This window comes from Zea mays, chromosome 7, assembly GCF_902167145.1.
Source record: "Zea mays cultivar B73 chromosome 7, Zm-B73-REFERENCE-NAM-5.0, whole genome shotgun sequence".
Classification (NCBI taxonomy): domain Eukaryota; kingdom Viridiplantae; phylum Streptophyta; class Magnoliopsida; order Poales; family Poaceae; genus Zea; species Zea mays.
In genome coordinates, this window is record NC_050102.1 from 122937190 (window position 1) to 122956061 (window position 18872).

At 40.8% G+C, this 18872-nt stretch overlaps 2 protein-coding genes and 1 long non-coding RNA gene across 3 annotated transcripts; 1 reads left to right on the plus strand and 2 right to left on the minus strand.

The window, feature by feature from the left end:
* Nucleotides 1-532: 532 nt before the first annotated feature.
* Nucleotides 533-4383, plus strand: LOC100286100 (tsi1-interacting protein TSIP1). The gene is made up of 3 exons (NM_001158988.2): nucleotides 533-869; nucleotides 3733-3882; nucleotides 4052-4383. Exons 1-3 carry the CDS (start codon nucleotides 648-650, stop codon nucleotides 4127-4129), a joined length of 450 nt encoding a protein of 149 aa, NP_001152460.1. The 5' UTR covers nucleotides 533-647; the 3' UTR covers nucleotides 4130-4383.
* Nucleotides 1661-6271, minus strand: LOC111589723 (uncharacterized). Its single transcript, XR_002748811.2, has 2 exons — nucleotides 5945-6271; nucleotides 1661-2069 (listed from the first exon to the last, which is right to left on the minus strand). It is a non-coding gene; the product is annotated as an uncharacterized lncRNA (long non-coding RNA).
* Nucleotides 6272-11864: 5593 nt separating this feature from the next.
* Nucleotides 11865-13808, minus strand: LOC118472965 (zinc finger MYM-type protein 1-like). Its single transcript, XM_035961022.1, has 2 exons — nucleotides 12663-13808; nucleotides 11865-12578 (listed from the first exon to the last, which is right to left on the minus strand). Exons 1-2 carry the CDS (start codon nucleotides 13733-13735, stop codon nucleotides 12032-12034), a joined length of 1620 nt encoding a protein of 539 aa, XP_035816915.1. The 5' UTR covers nucleotides 13736-13808; the 3' UTR covers nucleotides 11865-12031.
* Between the last annotated feature and the right edge of the window lie 5064 nt (nucleotides 13809-18872).

Consider the following 18872-nt stretch of genomic DNA (forward strand, 5'->3'; position numbering starts at 1 on the left):
TAAATTATAAAATATTTTAGCTTATAGTTTTTTTACTATACATATGTATATATATACATTACGTATAAAAAAGTGTTAAAATATCTTTGTAAAGGGACTAGGGCACTAGCACAGCCACAGCCACAGGCCCACAGCAGCAGAGCAGCTGATGCTCAAACTGCCTAAGGAACAGGACTGGTGTTAGGCTATCCGCACTCATATAACTCTAAATTTCTACTTTAAAAAAACATTCCGTCCTTGTCAGCAAACTTCTTTACTCTATACCATAAATCTCCGCAGCCATGTTTACGCTATATCTCAACCCTATACTAACTACCATATATTATATTCTTTTTTCAATTTTTTTTATACACACTATACCTATGCTGGACCCGCCTCACACCTGCAGCCGTCCCACAGTTGAGCGCTATATCTGGAGTTTGAGGCTGCCTCGGCATTGATGCAGTAGAGTGTAGCGTCGGTTGCTGCAGGCTGCGAGTGCACGCTAAAGGGTATAAGGGGATTTTACCGTCCATGAGTGCGGACAGCCTAGCGCGATCGATCGAACCAGTGGACCCAGTGGGAACAGGAGGCCCACGATACCCTGCCTCCTGCCGCCCCGCCTCTCTCCTACCCGAAGCGAAGCGCCGGAGGAGTCCCTCCGTGCGATGCAGACGCCGGCGGCGACCATCTGCGGGGCCCACGGGGCAGCCTTCACCCCATGCCCCCGTCGCCCCACCCCTCCTGGAAGCCTCCGGAAGCCTTTCACTGGCTCTTCTCGGCGGACTCCAAGGCGCCGGCTCCTCGCTCCCATGGCCTCCACCGTCGACTCACCCGGGAGCTCATCCGACTTCACCAAGCGTATAGAGCGCGCCTGGCTAATCTCCCAGGTCCCCCTCCCCCCTTCCCCCTAATCGCTCTACTTCCGGGATTTTTGTTTGTTTGTTTGTTCGATTGGCCCGTTATGCGACGTGTTTAGTTGTTGTCGTTTTAGGATTGTTCCGTAGTTGTGGGTGTAGGCGCGTGGCTAGGTTTTTTTTCCCTTTGTGTAAGGTGTATGCTTCAACAGTGAACACCGTATCAGAGTTTGGGGCTTCGGACTTGTATGTCAAATGGGATTTCTGTGGCGATTTCGCGCGATGATCAACTGAATTCAATACCCTAATCTGGAAAATTTCAGTTAGAGATGACAAAATGCTGTTACCATGATGATTCAATGTCCAAACATCCATTCCAGCGCCACAGGTAGAAGATACCAGAAACAGTATCTACTCCTATAAAACACCAATTTTTCTGGTTCCTACTATCGCCCCTTTTGCAAAAGAGTCATTATACTTCTTTCTAATCTAACATGTGGTCATCTACGGAGATTCCCCTCATCTCTTGCGCCCAACTAACATGACTCCCCTGCATCTAACTTACTCACGCGGGGACGACGTTCCTCGACGACAGGCAAGGCCTATATGGCGGGTCGTGCACCGGTTGGGTGGGCCCTGGTACGCATATTCCTCTCCCTGTCTCTTTCTCGACGATGGGTGAGGCCTATACGGCAGGTCGGGCACGACGTTCCTCGGCGATGGGCTAACTTTTGGTGAGGTTGGTTTTGGTACAAATTAAATAGTTGATCCTAAGGTGGCTATCTACTCAATGTTTCAGTCAAAAAAGTATATACAATTTACAGTGTTAATCATGCATAATATAACAATAATAAGATTGTGTGTTGTCGCAATGCACGGACATTGTACTAGTATATGTAGATGTTGGACTCATAATCCAGTACAAGTCACTGTTGGTTCAAATGGCCCCATAGCATTGAGTGCATACATTCAGACATATAACCCAAACTATGGGGCCCCGTATAGAGCAAGCGACCTCAGGATGAGCTCCCGAAGAGCAGAAGCACCGGCAAATGCCACATTTGGCATCCCTCTTCTATCATTTGAAGAACAAACTGGACATTCAGAGAAGTTCCTTCAAACAACAGCAGCATTCTTGTGCTTCCAAACTTCCCAGTCAACAAGAATAACTACAAAATTGAATCCCTTGCGTAATATCTTGGCGACCGATCTTCTAGACCTGCACCACCATTCCTGGAAACGACATGTAGAGGTTGGATGTACCACTGCAACTAAGTTTAAATTCCGGAGAACCAAAGTCCAGACTTAGTTTTCTACAATTCAATACTTAAAAAAAAATTAGTATGTAGCCAAAGTTTGGAATAATTGAACCGAGATAATCCCAAAACGACACTTATTTTTGATTGGGGAGCTTCACTAGCTCTTCTAAGAAATTTGCGGAGAAGAGCTTCAACTACTTTGAGTATTCTGTTAGACACCGTTTGTGCTGAAATTGTAGTAAGCCACAATTCGTGGTAAACAATTTATTCACCATACTTGCGGTAGTTTGGTTTATATGTATGGCAGATGGGGCTAGAACCTAAGAAAGTGGCAATCACACATTTTATCGTGACTTGTGAACAAGCAATGGTCAATCTTGTGGTCTTTGCTTGTGTTCATTGTGACAAACCATGTTAGTCAACCAAACACCCTCTTAAGCTTCATTGAGAAGCCCAATGTTGTCTGTAGGAGCCTAGCTAACTCCCTTGAGAATTTGGGGGCAAAGGGCTTCAACTTATTGAAATTAAGAGAACATGAAGTTTCTTGTTAACCCTAGGACCCTGCACGATTTAAGAGAGTTTAAGCTACATGTTCGACTTGTGGGGAGTGAGACAACTCTCATGTGTTGCATTAAGAAGAAGACCTAACACATGCCAATAAAACCCCTGCTCTACCCATACACAACGGCACCACAACCCATATGAGAACGACCACAATCTGGGCCAGGCCTTAGACCTATGCTTTAGCGTAGGACAGAAGAGGAGACTTCTTTAAACCCAGCTTAAAATTCGCTACCATAGGGAGTCAAACTCAAGACCTGAGGAGTGCTACTCAGACCACATAACCAACTCAGATAGAGGTCCTTTCGATGTTTAAGCTACCTGTTTAGTTAACCTATGTATACCCTCCTTTTAACAACGCTTAGCTACTCTATCTTTTACCAATTTTGTATGTTTTTATGTGAAATTTGAATTTTTGTGGTTAATTAGGATTTAGGATTTGCTCAAAGGAGCTGTACAACTAATTTTCCCTTACGTGATAACTAGAGTATTGGTACTATTATTGTTTGGCAGAGCGTGGTGTTGTCTTCAAGAAGAAAATATCCTCACTCTAAGGCATATTTATATGCTAGGATTGCTTTTTTATTATCTGATTTATTCAGTTACCTGTGTGTACAAAATAAGGGGAAGTATTCCAAAGATTTGGAACAACATGGTGTTGATTTTTTCCATGTATGTGACATAAACCTGATTTGGAGAACATGGATTGAAAATGGAAATGCTACTTTAGTACTTCTAATTGGTTTCTTTTAGTTCCTGAAAGGTCTAACTAATAAAAATATATGCAATGTTAATTATATGATGTGCGCTGCTTAAAAGTTAAATTTGCATTACCTAGAAGGCTATGAATCAAATTTGTGGATGCCTTGCCCAATGGGCAGTTAAATAAAGATCCCAGTTTCTTGTTATTCCATCATCTGAGGCTGATCACTATTCAGTATTCACTAGAGACCATAGTTAAATTCGATCAGAAGTGGGCAGACCTAATCTTTATTTTATCTACAACAATGCTTTTTATTAGTGTGCAGCTTTGTCCTGCAGTCTAACTCTAACATTCATGATCTGGTGGTATGCAGCAACCAAGACCAGTTTCTTGCTCTTCCTGTCAATCTGCTGGCCACGTTGAGTGCAAGTGGTGTGCAGGAACAGGCTTCTTTATCCTTGGTGACAACATATTGTGTGAAGTACCCTCAAGAAATTCAAAATGTGTGATATGCTCTGGAAAGGTTGTATTAGTTGTTCCTTGCTGTAATTTACAGATTTTGCGAATACATCTACATGCAGACCACTTAACCTGAAATAAGTATGCTGTGCAGCACTTTTGTGCTTCATGAACAAGTTCATTTGCATGAAGTAATCTATTGAACATTTACATAAGATATTCTTCTATCTCAGGGCTTCACAAGTTGTGCTGATTGCCAAGGGACAGGTTTTCGTGCCAAGTGGCTGGAAGAACCTCCTATTGACAAATGAGGAAGTCAATCATACTGTAAAATTTACCATTTCACAGTAAACTAGCTACTTTTATGCTTTTCTGTCCATATCCTTCAATGTAACTCTGATAATATTATTTTCCTTTTCCTGTAATTGCATCAATTCCATATTATGACATGTTCTTAATTATTCAACATACATTTTCTGTAAGAACATGAGTATCAAGAGGTATTTTTTGCTCTAACTTGCAAGTTTTGCCTCAGCATCCTGCATCTTTTCTTGTGCAGTGCCCAACATGCAGAAAATTAGGATATACCAGTTTCTCTCTCTCTTGCTTGTTTTGTACGTAAGCAGATAAAAATGCATACTACCATTCTGAGCTGTATTATTTTGACAAAACGGTCAGGAAATAAAACTATTTATGTTTAAGTTATTCATAATCAGTGTTTCCCGCTAAACAATCACTCACCTACCGTTAGCCTGGTGAAACAGCCGTTTAAATGGGATAAATGGCTGATTAAACAGACATGGTGTACCACTGTTTAGACTTTAGAGTTTAATGGGATAAATGACTATCTAGAGCCACTTTGGTAGAGCTCTCCTTGATTCTTGAGCTTTACTTCTTGTAGGACCTTGTACCTTTCTCCTTATTAATATAATGATACACAACTCTCTGCGTGTTCGAGAAAAAAAAGATTTTCTAATGGACTGATTCTTGTGAGGAGCAGGCGAGAAGTGATTCTGGTGGTGAACTGGTGATTGAATGGGGAGCATTTTTTAGCTCCCAGTTTGTAGTGTAGATTGAGAAGTGATTCTTGTTAGCTCCCCACTAGAATCCAGTTGCATTTTAACCATTTGGTGGGAGCCCACAAAATCCACCATGTTGTTTTTGTTTAACAAACTACATAATTGTGAGATTAGATAATTTATAGGAGTAGAGATAGAGATATTTCCTTTGGTCATGACATGGAAAAATGCCATATATGTCTAAAAATAGTGAAAATAAACTGCAATTTAAATTTAAATTTCATCATCAAATGGTAGAGTGGTCTCATCTCATGTTAGCACAAGCAAATAACTTGACGATTGAAGGTAAAATGTGTAAAGGCCCCAAAGTAAGATGAAAAAGATAGTAGATAGTTTAACAGCTATGAATGCCAAGTTTACTTAGTTTTATCTTGTAGGACCTTTCTTTTCTCTCTCTAATATAAAAGATGCACAACTCTCTTGCGCATTCGAGAAAAAAACAAATAAGCCCTTGCAGAACTGGAATTCTTTGGTTAAGTAGTGATATTCACTCTTGTGTATTCCTTTTACTTGTTGCTTTTTTATCGAAATACCTCAGTGCATGTTACAACCATGGCGAAAGGGTCTCTAGCTGAGTTGATTAGGTTATCTGAGTAGCATTCCTCATGTTTTGGGTTTGACTCTCTGTGGGAGCGAATTTCAGGCTGTAGTTAAAAAAACCCTCGTTTGTCCTACGTTAAAGCACAAGTCTAAGGTCTGGCCCTGGTCACGGTCGTTCTCACATGGACTACGGTGTCACTGTGTATGGGTGGGGCAAGGGTTTGGGGGTTTTCTCGACCTGCATGAGAAGGTATTCTTCTTAATATAATGTCATGGGGCGATCTTACCCTCCATAGTTATTAAGGCGTCACGCTAAAGTGATCAGGCGAGGGCCGCGAGGCTACAGGGCAAGTCGTCGCGGTCGCCTTAATCGTCGGCGTAAGGCGTCAGCCTTAGGCTAGAGCGTCGCCTTTGGGGCGCAAGGCGTTCATAAGGCATTGGATACTGGACGCCTTGGCCTTGGGTAGGGTTGGTGACAGGGTACAAATGGAGGCACAGACTGCGGACCTTTGGTGGTGGCGGTGGCTTTTCTGTTGACGGCGGTGACCCTTCTTTGCCTTCTGCTGTGGCGTGGGCGCACAGGGTCTTGCTCCGCTCACCAGTCCGCCCTTCCACGACGGCACAGCTCTACCCTCCCTTCCACGGTTGTGCGGCTCGGTCCTTCCTTCGCGGAGGCGCTGGCACATGTCCTCCTCTCTCTATCTCTTAGACGGTCAACAACCTCCCCTCCTCCCTCTCCTCTCTCTGGTGGTTGCAAGGTGGCAGCTCCCCTCCCTTCCTCGAGGGGTACTATGGAGCAGGATAAGTTAGGTCAAGTAGTGGGCTGGCTGGGCCGAGAAACAGCAGGCCGGTGGCCCATCTCCTTTATTTTTTCTTTTCTTTTTACTTCTCTATTAAACCAGTAAATCTATTAGTTATGTATTCATTTTTTCCTAATATTCTACTACTATCTATTAGTTATGTTGGATTTTTAATTCTATTATGTTGGTTTATGTTGAACTTGTACTCCTATTTGGTATTATTATCCCTACCTATTTAAGAATATGTTCCTATATTTATATATTAGTAAGGTGTCGCCTCACCTTACACCTTACCACTGAAAAGATAAAAAGGGGGCCGGCTCCCTTACCCCCTTAACTCGTCCGGTGGGGGAAAGACCGCCCCCACGGTATTATATTAAGAAAAAGTTCAATCGGAGCCCCGATCAATAAAAGGTCACAAAAGCTAGTCCCCCGTGCAACATGAGGGTTCGCCCCCCCCCCCTATAGATCAGATTTTTACTCGTGCTTTGAGCTCTCCCAGCCCCCACCCGAGGATCCGCCCTCTATAGGTTAGTCCATCTCGTATGCACACAATCAGGGGAACCAGTGAGTGACCTTTTTTAACCTTAGCCTAAAATTCGCTCCAGCTGGGATTCGAACTAAGGACATAAGGAATGCTACTCAGACCAACTAACCAACTCAGCTAGAGGCCCTATGCTTACCCCCACAGGTCGAGTTTTTTTATGTTACAACCATGAAATCTTGTAAAGTTTTTAAGCCAAATCATCTTTGGAAACACAGATGTGTCCTTTTTGTAATTGCATATTGTTCTTTGCAATTGCAGTATTGAATCTTGTTTTTCATTTGAATTGATGTGCAGAAAATGTTGCTAGTTTAGAACAGCGTCAGATTAGCTGTCTACAAATCCTTGTGCTTTGTAGTTTCTACAAGAACAAAATATTTTGGAATTTGGAAGGGATATGGTACTTTTGTATTAAGCAAACGAACCTGTACAAAGCTGCCATAATACTTTTTTGACAACTTATCTAAAAATAATTTGAGTATGTGCCTTTCTTTGTCAGTGTGCTTGCACATATTCTGATGATTATTTGGCACCATATTTGCACATGGCTGTATTTGGTACTTTCTTCTCATATGGGAGGGTTAGGTTTTATATGTATTTTACTAGGAACAAATTTTAGAACCCACTTGATTTGAAGTTCATCGGATAGGAACCTTGGATGAGCTGGCTTGTAGAAATGAAATTTGATGAGAGCAAAGCTATCCAATGTAAATAGTCATGGTGTATTTTTTGTGTTTTGTGATAGTTGACTATTTGAAGATGTCAAAATCCCTTTCCGCACCACTTTGAGGTCCACAGCATATCTTTCGTTAAATGAATTTATGATGTCATTAATGGACTTACTGCTGTGTGCTGTGACTTAAAATATAGCATTCCATAGCTGTTTCCTGGACAAAATTATTAGTTGGCTTTGGCACTGTCACTTAACCTATACATCAGGGCCAAGTACGCAAAAGACAATGTTTCTATGTACCCTATGCTTACTATTTTCTTCATTTATAAGTTAATGAAGTTATCCGTAAGATTTGAAGGGATGACATTGTCAAGTACAAATCGTCAAGCTTGCAACATTGTTGTAGCGCTATGGACAAGCTTGTTATTTGTCCCCAGCAATTATGGCTTTTATTCTAGGGATGATTTTGTTTACTTGGTTGTCCATTCGGTTAGGGTTGGTTTGGTGACCCGGAAATTGGAGGGGATCCATAAAGTAGAAATCCCCTTGATATATTCATTAAATAGCAAAGGGATTCCTCCTCCATAGACCCCCACCAATTCCCTGGTCACCAAACTAGCCTTTGGGCTCATTTGAGAGCCCGAAAACCGGGATTGAAGGAGCTAAAATCACCTTCTTATTTAATTTGAATAAGAAGGTGATTTTAGCCCCTCTAATCCCCTTCAGTTTTCGGACTCCCAAACTAGCCCTTAATGTCTTGTAAATTCCATGGTGGCCATTTAATATGAGGGTTGAGTACTGCATATTACCCTTTGTAATTGCAATATTCACAGCGTTAATGAATCAACAATGACTGCGTTTACTGTTCAAATTTATTTTTTAATGTAGCTTTTGCTTGTCCTGATTAACTTGAAATTGCAATTTTGGACTGTGTGCATTGTATGTGGCTGGTGCAGTGGTGAGAGCTGTTTCACTAAGTCATCAGGTTACGGGTTCGAAACAGTCAATCTGCATTTGTGGGAGAAGGTTCGCCCCAGTTTATTCCTTCCCTAGACCTTACTTATGTGGAAGCCTCCGTCATTGCATCTGCCATTTTTTATTGTATTTGGCTTTATGCATTGACTGTTGCACTGTTGTACCATGCCATCAAATTTATCTTTGAGAGCATTACCTTAGGAAAAACTAAAGAAGAGCAATTTTGTGGAAAATAAGATGATGCATTGATACCTGGAACTCCTTGATATTTCATTGTTTTGTCATTTCTATTTTGTTGTGGGCTATTTTATCTTTTCTGTTGGGCTCATTCTATCTGTGGTAGAGATGCTGTCAGCAGTTAAGACAAAAAATGTACCAAGGATTGGACTGCTTTGAGCAATACAACACAGATCCTCCAAATGGAAGTAGCCAAAGTTGTTTGTTTATTTGCCATTGCTATTGATAGAACTTACAGTGCAAAACAAACGACAATTGATTGGAGTTGTATGAATTGATTGTGACTTTTATGGCATATTTCTGCATTATCCTGACTTGTTAAAGTTCTAGGTTGGATACTTGGAATTTATGCAGCCTTCGTGCAAAACAATGTATCAGTATATAGGATTATGTAGTTACTGATCTTTGGCAAGGGCTTGAAGTTAGATGTCTTAATGACTAGAGCTACCTTGATTTTTTTTCCTGAAAGACCTGCCTTGATGATTTTTTTTGCAGCTTTGCTTCTAGATTTGCTGTATTTTAGCTTTGTTTCTAGATTTTCTGTATCCAGAAAAAAATGGTGTAGTATCAAATTATCAAAATTTACACTTATGTTATGTGATGATTGATTGGGACACCTTTAAGAAATTTATGAGATCAAAATAAGCAAGATATTCAAGGTCATTTTTAATTAGTCAATAAATAGTTATGATGTTACAAGCCTACTCTTCATATCTTCAGGTACATTCTCAAACCATCCTTGCTCCCTGTCAGGAATAAAAAGATGGATTGCTATTTATTATTTCTTTAATGTTCCTCTAGAGAATTGGTTGAAAATGACGTGTACATTGGGAAACTTTGTCATGCACCATATAGCACTTTGCACGGTCCATTAGCTCACGATTCAAATACATGAATGGGATCCAATTGCTTGTTGGTTAGGGAATCTTGAGGGGTTGTCGGAATTGGTGTTAGCACTTGGCAAAATAATGGTGCAGAGTTGGGTTTGCGTTGCGTGTGGTGCTGGTTTACGCTGCCTAGTTCAAAATAACAAACATGACTAGTCCATTTGGTGCATGCTGAGCGAGCCATGCTGAACCTGGTTGATCCCTGGAAGCTGCTGGGGCGTCGTATGACTGACGATCAGGGGTTGCTTTAAAGCACAGGTAGACTTCAAGTTCTGTTTCCCGCAAGTTGCCATTGCGGTCCTGAAATGAAAAAACCAGGTGTGGGAATGCGGAACTGTCCATCTACAAAATCAGTGGCAGGGATCCTCTCATTATAAAGTTATCTATAGAGAGCAAGGACAAGAAAGAAAATAGATATCTTGGCTATTCTTTTGTCCAGCTGGGCAATCGACAAGGTGATGAACGCAGCAGTTGGACAGAATGAGTAAGGCTCGCTGTATTCATTATGCTTTGATATACTGTAAGCAGATCTTTGGTAACTTGGTCAAGTTCTATGTTATCGTTTTTCAGGTGTAGTTCAAAATCTTCGTTGTGGAGTAGCTTCACAAATAATGGAGTTGGAATACGGAAGGTGTTTGGCTTGGAGATTAGCTCGAGCTCTAGGAATACAATTCAAGAGGGTTTTGTGGGAATTATCTAGTGTGCTCTGCTTTTGTATGTACGCCATTTTGATGCACCTAAGCATTTATGCATTTGTAAATGATAAGTGCTCCTTTGGATAGCAGGAACTTTGGAGTATTTGAATCATTAGAATTATTTTTTTTCATAAGGAATTCTTCTGGGTTGCCATTCTTAACCCCAATTCCATAGAGAGATCAAACATGAGCTTGAACCTCAAATTTAGAGAAGTCAGCTACATTTTCCCCTTTTTATTGGTCTACTCTCTTACAAATTACAATGCACCATCCCTCCAAATCTTTTGTGTTGTTTTCCTCAGACCATTCAGTCGCATCATCTCTACATACTGCATGCCCCTGTTCTGAAATTTCCTGTGCCATTTAACAATATGCCGCGTTTATTTCTACTCTTTATTTATCCTTGACAAATAGTAGAAGTAACTTTATGATGACAAACTAGGTAACAAGAACTGAAAAAGACCACTGGCATGCATGTTTGATTCGTTGCCTCACTTGCCACTACATCTAAGGTTAAGTAAGTTTGATTGAGTTAGATATATGTTTAGTTTGTAACTACAGTTGTGACAATATTTTTTCTCATGATGTATAGATACTACTCGTCAATGACAAGTGTGGCAAGGTTTTTTAGGCATGCCAAAATGTGACGCGGAATTTGATCGTCTGACCTTAGCAAGTGTGATAAAATGTGTAGCAATTTTTGACACCTTAAATATACAATCAAGCATGCCACACAATTCCCAATTCACTTACTACAATTCCCAATTCACTTACTACAAAGAATCATTTTTGAATACTCTCTTCATCCTAAAATAAGTGCATTTCACATACTGAGTTAAAAAAACTTAAGTTTCATCAAATCTACACGAGAAAATGTTAAGAATTATAATATCAAATAATCACCATTACATTAATTCATATCATATATTTATATAGTAATCCTATTTAGAAATACAAATGTTACTATTTTCTTTAAATCTAGTCAAATTTGAGATTGTTTTACTCCTCCAAATACGGGACGTGTACCTATTTTGGAACAGGAGATCGAGGAGCTTCACCCAAACCCTGGGACCCTCAAGCTTGCTGCTTGCTGGCTTCCATGGTACAGACACGCTGAAGCTGAAGCTAAACTGAAGCACTCGCAGCGACCAAAGTCAAGCCAAACGATCTTGCAAGTACGGTACGCCGTTGCAGTCGTAATCATGGCACCGGTCCTGGACGAGTGTTTACTCGGCAGTCGGCACAGGTTCCTGTCCAATCAACAGGTTAACAGGCCTGTCTGGGAACATGCTTCTCTAATTTGATCTTGTGGAGCTAAGCTTCAAGTTTGATGGTGGATGTGTACGTACATCGGTATTAATAAGGGTTTCGCGGGTTGCCGTTGAGGCGTCATAAACCGGATGTTGACGCCGAGTTAGTCACTGTAACATGTTCTAGGATCTAGCGGATTTTTAGGTCGGCAGACGTCTAAGATCTGTTTACATCTGAACCTTATGCCTTCCGTGTTAGGCTGTCTCTACCCTATCGTCAGGGGCGAAGCCAGGATCCGAAGACAGAGAGGACAGACTTAGCCTCCAAGCGACCAAACCAGCAAGGATACATTATAAAAATGGCAAGCAAACCAACCACAATGCATATATTGATATATAATCTTCATTACAAAACAGTATAATAAAACATCATCTATTTTGTCAAACAAAATAAAATTACATCTCAGTTATTTTGAATTTAGCTCTACGTGTATTAGCTAGATCATAGGCCTTGATAATATCATCAGAACTAATCATTGCCGGTTCCCTTTCAATATAAACCACCAGATAATCTCGTAAATAGGCATCTCCCATTTGCTTCGAAGACGTGTCTTCACAAATTTCATAGCTGAAAAGGCTCTCTCTGTGGTCGCAGTTGACACAGGGAGAGTCAAGAGTAATCTCAATAATTTATCTACCATCGGATATGAAGAATCTTTACCCAGCTTAACTAATCCACTTGTTAAATCAGCCAAAGATGATAAACCCTTTAGTTCTGGATGGTTGCAAACATCAAGTTGAAAATGTGGCAATTGGCACTCTAATTGCATTCTTTCTTGATTTGAGAAATCTGCAGGATAATACTTTTCCACTAGAGAGCATACCTTTTCTATGTCAAAAGAGCCAAGTATTGGATTCAAGGAAGCACAAAGTGATAAAAGGTCTGTCGCTTGGCCACCAAATCGATCTTCTATCTCATTCAGTTGTTGATCAATTTCAACATTAAACACATCAAATTTATAATGATGAAAAACGATGGTGTTATCATTCTTATTTCGAGATTTGGTCACATCAACAAACCTACAAATGTGATAAAATGCAAATAAGATCAATTCATATGATATGAATAATAATTGTGCAATAATTTAGCCAAAGGAAACATACTTGTGATTCAGATCCAAAATATCGATGTCATTCTTTTCACAAAAGTAATTGACCTCCTGAAGAAGAGGATCCCAACCATCGTTTCGCAAGTTACCAAGTAAGACTTTAGTATTGGAAACTGAATCTAGTGCATTTAAAATATCAATTGACTTCTTTTGGAGTGTTTGACATAGCATATCGGTAATCTTCATAATCTTTTCCATCATGAGCAAAATAAACACAAAATCAAATTTGACAATAATTTGTAGTGCACCTGCAGCATCACCACGAGAATACTTTGAAACTGAACGATCATTTGCAATACTCCGTAGGACTGAAATTGTGGCGCTAAACATCTTCTTTAAGCTTTGAATTGACTTGTAATGAGAATTCCATCTAGTGTCCCCTGGCCTCTGTAGAGAGCTCATCTGATTTGCATCTTGTCCAGTGTCAAGCTCTCCCAATTCAATTTCACGAGTTATTTCTTCAGCTTGTGCAGCTAGTAACTCATCATTGCGCTTAGTAGATGAACTAACAACATTTATGATAAAAGTTGCATGCTGAAAGAAGTTGTGTACCTGTTGCACTTCCCTTGATGCTGCCACTAGAGCCAATTGCAGTTGATGAGCCATGCAATGAATGTAATATGCATATGGACACTTGTTTAGAATTAGAGCCTTCAATCCATTCCACTCCCCTCTCATATTACTTGCACCATCATAACCTTGGCCTCTGATGTCTTCTATACTCAAGCTATTAGCAGTTAAGATAGCACAAATTGAGTTCTTAAGAGTCAATGCAGTAGTATCCTTCACATGAACGAGGTCAAGAAAACGTTCCTTGATAAGTCCTTTGTTGACAAAACGGATGACTATTGCCATTTGCTCCTTTTTAGATTCATCTCGAGCTTCATCAACCATGATGCAAAACTTGCTAGTGCCAATTTCTTCTCTTATTAATTTTTGCACTTTCCATGCAACAATGCTTAGAATTTCCTTCAGGACATTAGATGAAGTGTATTTGGCATTTCTTGGAGCATTTTGTAACACAACTCCTTTCACCTCCTTGTTATATGAAGCCAAAAGCTTGACCATTTCAAGAAAATTACCTTGATTTAATGAATTCTGAGATTCATCATGGCCTATAAATGGACAACCTTGAAATGTTAGCCACCTACACAGCATGCAAGGTTTAAGATATTAAATTATTAAGATGATGCTGATAATAATGTATACATAGGTATAAACATCATAAAAAAACAAACTGATTTTTTACCTAATGGAATTGATGGTAGTCGTAAGCCTTAGTCTTGCTTCTGTAACTAATTTCTCATTTTCTTTAACCATCACCTTGTCAATATGAGTCATACTGTTTTTCAGATTATTGAAACATCCAACAGAATAGTTATGGGCAGAACCAGAATTTCCCATATGTTTTAGAAAAGCACATTCCTTTCCTTCATTAACCATTTTCCAATTGTTAAACCCCTTGACTGTGAATGTATCTGATCCATACTTTCCAATTGGTTTCTTTGAAAAAAGAAAACATGGGAGACAATAAGCACGATCTGTATGAGGTAAATACTCTAGCCAACTAAATTGTTTAAACCAATTGCTCTGGAACCGACGAGCATGAGATGCATCATTCAATGGGTACTCATCTAATATAACTTGATATGGGCCCTCAGATATATAAAATCTCCGAGCTTCATCTTGTTGATCAAAAGGTAGCCTCAAAATTTGAACACGTTTACCTGGGTCTCTCTCAAATGTCGTGGCTAAAGTCTCTTGTTGATTTAGCTCAGCTGCCTCAGTATGCAAATTAATTGGATCAGAATCTTGCACATTGGTTAGGTAGGATTTTCGATAGGAATAGCTCTAGGATTATCACGTTGGAAAAAACAATCACTTGTCTTGAGTTTTCTCTTCATCTTGGCTGAAATTAAGTAGATGCAAAATTACATAATGACAATGCCCCAAATAAACATAATTGACAGCTGGTAAATGGTAATTATCTAATTTATTATTTTACCTAGGCACCTAGCTGGATCAAACATCAAAGAACGGGTGAAAGAAATTAAGAAACTCGGCGGCGGGCGCTGCTACCTGCTGGTGCCTGGACGCCTGGTGCTTGGTGGAGTGGTGGACGGCTGGACGTTGTCCTGTCCTGTCCCCGCTGCCCGCTGGCCGCTCGGCCAGACCGCCAGAGTGCGGCGTACTGCTCAGCCGCTCAGCCCAGGTGTTGCCAGAGAATGAGAGAACGAGAAGTAGAAGACAATGCGACGTCCGATCGTGCGCTGATGGAAAAAATTAAGGGTTTTAGACTACCAAACAATAAACTGGCGGCAAGATAATGGGCTCTAGGATACATTAGTGGATACATTAGTGGTATATGGCCATGTAAAACACTGTTTTATACTGTGTACATAGAGTAGATGAGATTGTGATATATAAGGTAGCCTTAAACGTGTTGCCGAAGAAGTCTAGCCACGAGCAGCATATACAAGATAACTCAGGAGGCCTCTTCAAACCCAAAACTCCACACGCCCGAGAGAGATTCGGTTGGGCGTATACCGACTATGTGTATAGATCGCCAACTGGTCGACCCGACTCGGCCCGACCGACACGCGCATACCTCACATGTTGTGCTTATCTAGCCCATGTGCCTGACCTTCAGCCCAAGCACAGACCTATAGAATTTTTTACCCAGCCAACCCACTGAGCACGGCACAAAAAAATAGGTCAGGCTAGTCCATAGCCTGACAAAAAGTCCAACACCTCCAAAATATGGTAAAATTTGAAATTATGAATCACATTCATAGGTCAACACACAACAAACATGCCAAAAATATGATAAATGAGTTGTTTTGTGCATGCCTCATTAACTACCTTTCTAAGTAAAATTCATCCCTGTGAGAAACCCTAGAAAGGAAAAAAGAGTGTATCCAGCTCATAATTAAGTCATACAAATTAGTGTTCAAATCTGTTACAAACCCAAACTTACATACCAAAGTTACTCGGTCACTCACTCAACTCTCTGTCTCTTACATTCACAAAGCACATACACAGACCAGGATAAGCACCAACACTAAGTAGTATCAGAACCAGAACTATCACACAATCACTAAGTAGCAGAACCAGAACCACCACATGCAGTTCCACTACTACCAGCAATCCCACCAGCAAGTTCATTTTCATCAAGGAACAAGTTCTGGAATGAATCCTCAAGCTTTGGGTTATCGATAGCATGGTTGCTCTCTTTTTTCTCCTAACTCCCAATCTTTTAAGCAAGTCAGCATCTCCACATTCTTAGGCAACAAGCATCGTCGCCGCTCCTCTATTATCCTGCTTGTCAAGCCAAAACAAGACTCTAAAGAGATGGTAGACACAGGAACATACATGATATCCCTTGCCATTATGGACATGATTGGATAAGTTAGCTTGTGGCCATGCCACCAGAGAAGTATATCAAATTCATCATTATAAGAAGTGACATTGTTACTGTCTAAGTAGGCTCAGAGCTCACAAACAATAGAGGAAGATGAACAGAAGGGGTAAAAACATGGGAGGACTAACACCACTTGAACTTTTGTCTCCAAAGATTCTTCCCCATGCTTACTTTTTTACATGTGTGAATGAAGAAGGTTGAGCATCCCTTTGAGCTCTAAATGCACCATACTTATTCTAATATTTAATAAACAATTTATGTAGTTCATTTTTGGCATTAGCATAATAAGCATTGTACTCATAACTAGTGCAGTCACCAAGTAAATGTAACACCTTAAAGAAACCTCTCATCTTAGCTCTAGGATCTGAAATGTATGCATAAGAATATAAGCATATAGCAGAGGTATGTCACTCCAATACTTAAGGAAACTCAATTGCGTAGGAAACACAACAGGTCTAAGGTTCACATCTCTTTCACATGCTTTTAAATGAGATGTGTCAGGGATAAGATCCCCAGTCTTTGGGGCCCATCGTTCAATAAGTGTGCTAGGGAAAAGCATCTAGCAACTAGGGGCCATCGGTCAGCTGGAGGAGATAGGTACCGTCTACCCTGTAGGGACCCGCCCCCGAACGAGCCCCACAACATCGAGCCTGTGGTCGGGCGTGGTGGGCCAGGCAGGGGGCGGGCATGCCGAAGGGAAATCACTCGAGTGGATCTCGTGCCTGGCCCCGTCATAAGTGACCAGTCGCATTAACTGTGCTTGACGACGAGTCACAGTGGAAGCACTGGTCCGCCTCCCACTCATGACCTATGAACCCCTTGGGTCGTAGAGTACTCATGACCTACGAACCCTCGGACTGTGGTGCATTTTTTGCTCGCGCACCCCCTCACATGCTGTCACACCCGGATTTCAGGGGCACCAAGACCCGGGCGCGAACATAATCACCAGGTGTGCTGGGACCAAGTCTCACAAATATGATGAATCATGGCACAAGATCGAATGTCACATCTTTACTACATAACAGGAGTTCTATACAAAATAAATAAATAAATAAATACATTATAAGGAGACAACGGTCCAGCAACCCAAAGTTGACTGGGAGACGACGACCTAGACCTCTCACGAACACATCGCAGCATCCTCCATGCGCCTCATCCTGTGGTACCTGTTCTTGACCTGTGGGGGGGTGTGAGACAACAAGAGTGAGCTCACATATGTTCATCGCTCAACAAGTTGTGGGGAATAATGTGCATGAACTCGCCAAAGGTGGGAGCTCACGTGAAGTGCAAGGCTTTCCAAAGAGGATGATTAGAGCTGAGCATTGCTTTTAAAGTTGGTCAAAATTTTATTAGCGATTACTAAGTATAAGTAAATACCAACCCAATTAAGTAGTAGAATAAAAGTAATAACATCACCTGCGATGCAATGCATATGACAAATTGAATTTAGTTCCATAAGTTAAGCATGTGAGGGTCCGAGCTGCTCATGACCGTGAGCACGGCTAGTATACCAGTTTTACACTCTGCAGAGGTTGCACATCTTTACCCACAAGTCATGTTACCCATTTTCCACGGGGTTGTATGGGCCCCATACACCTCTACCAAGGAAGCGAGGCAGGGTAACACTACGAGGCCTTTACAAAGTTCCACTAGCTTCAGAAAACCCGCTACAGTTTATAGGAAGCTCCAATGCAGGGATCCCTCGCCTGACCGCCATCGCAGCAAAATCAACCAAGGACCTCCCCACACTGACCACTCCCCTACTGCCCTTGCCCCTTTCAGGTGAGGTAGTCTTCCAATAGCTTTCCTAATTAATCAGCCAAGGGCGTCCCATTAAACCCTTGTGGTAGCACTGTTTTCCCGGGTGGTCGCTCCATGTTCTAATTAACATAATGATCTTATCATGAACAGTAAATAACAGCTGATAATAAAAGTATGATAATGAATAATGTATGTCCATACCCAAAACCACATAAAGCAATAGCAAGTACTACCCAAAAAGTTTAGTGGAGTCAAGGTATAAAGATAATCAAACTAGGGTAACCTATTGGGTCCCATCAAAATTAACCTATGCAGATCATTATGATTAATCAGAACATGACTAGGTAAAAAGAAGTGATCAAGGACACAACTTGCCTGGGACTTGAGATTCCAGGTACCAACTTGCTCTTCAGATAACACGTGTCCTCACTGCTAAACGTAGCAATACATACAAACATGTATAGGCAAAATTAACATCACACCAAACATAAGAATAAACTACGTAATAATAATCTACGCGTCGTAACAAGATCGTAGGAACAAGAATCACTAAACTCGGAGCTACGGTTGTTAAGTTATGAATTTCCGAAACTATTAAGCACTTAGAATAGATTAATTCAAATGAACAATTTTAATTCGCGCTTCATGGTTAGACAGTGTTACTATGTGGTAGACAATATTAAAACAAAATTAATGTCTCTGAAATTAATTAATTTGGAGCTACAATGAATTTAATATGAATTATATAAGTTTCTAGATTTATTTATGTATTGAAAATCAAATTCTAAATTCATTTTCCTGATTTTCCCTGAGCTCTGAACTGGGCGCCAATAACAGAAAAACACAGGGCCAAAATCACAATTACCCTAAGACTCAGGCTTCTCCACAGTGTGGACTGCGGGTTGAATATGCCAAAGATTAGGGGCTCTTTAGCAAAAGATCCCGGCCGAAGGGGTATCAAGAATCCAGGGCCGTTGGATATGACTCACACGGCTCGGATTAGAACTGTCTAGGGACGAACCA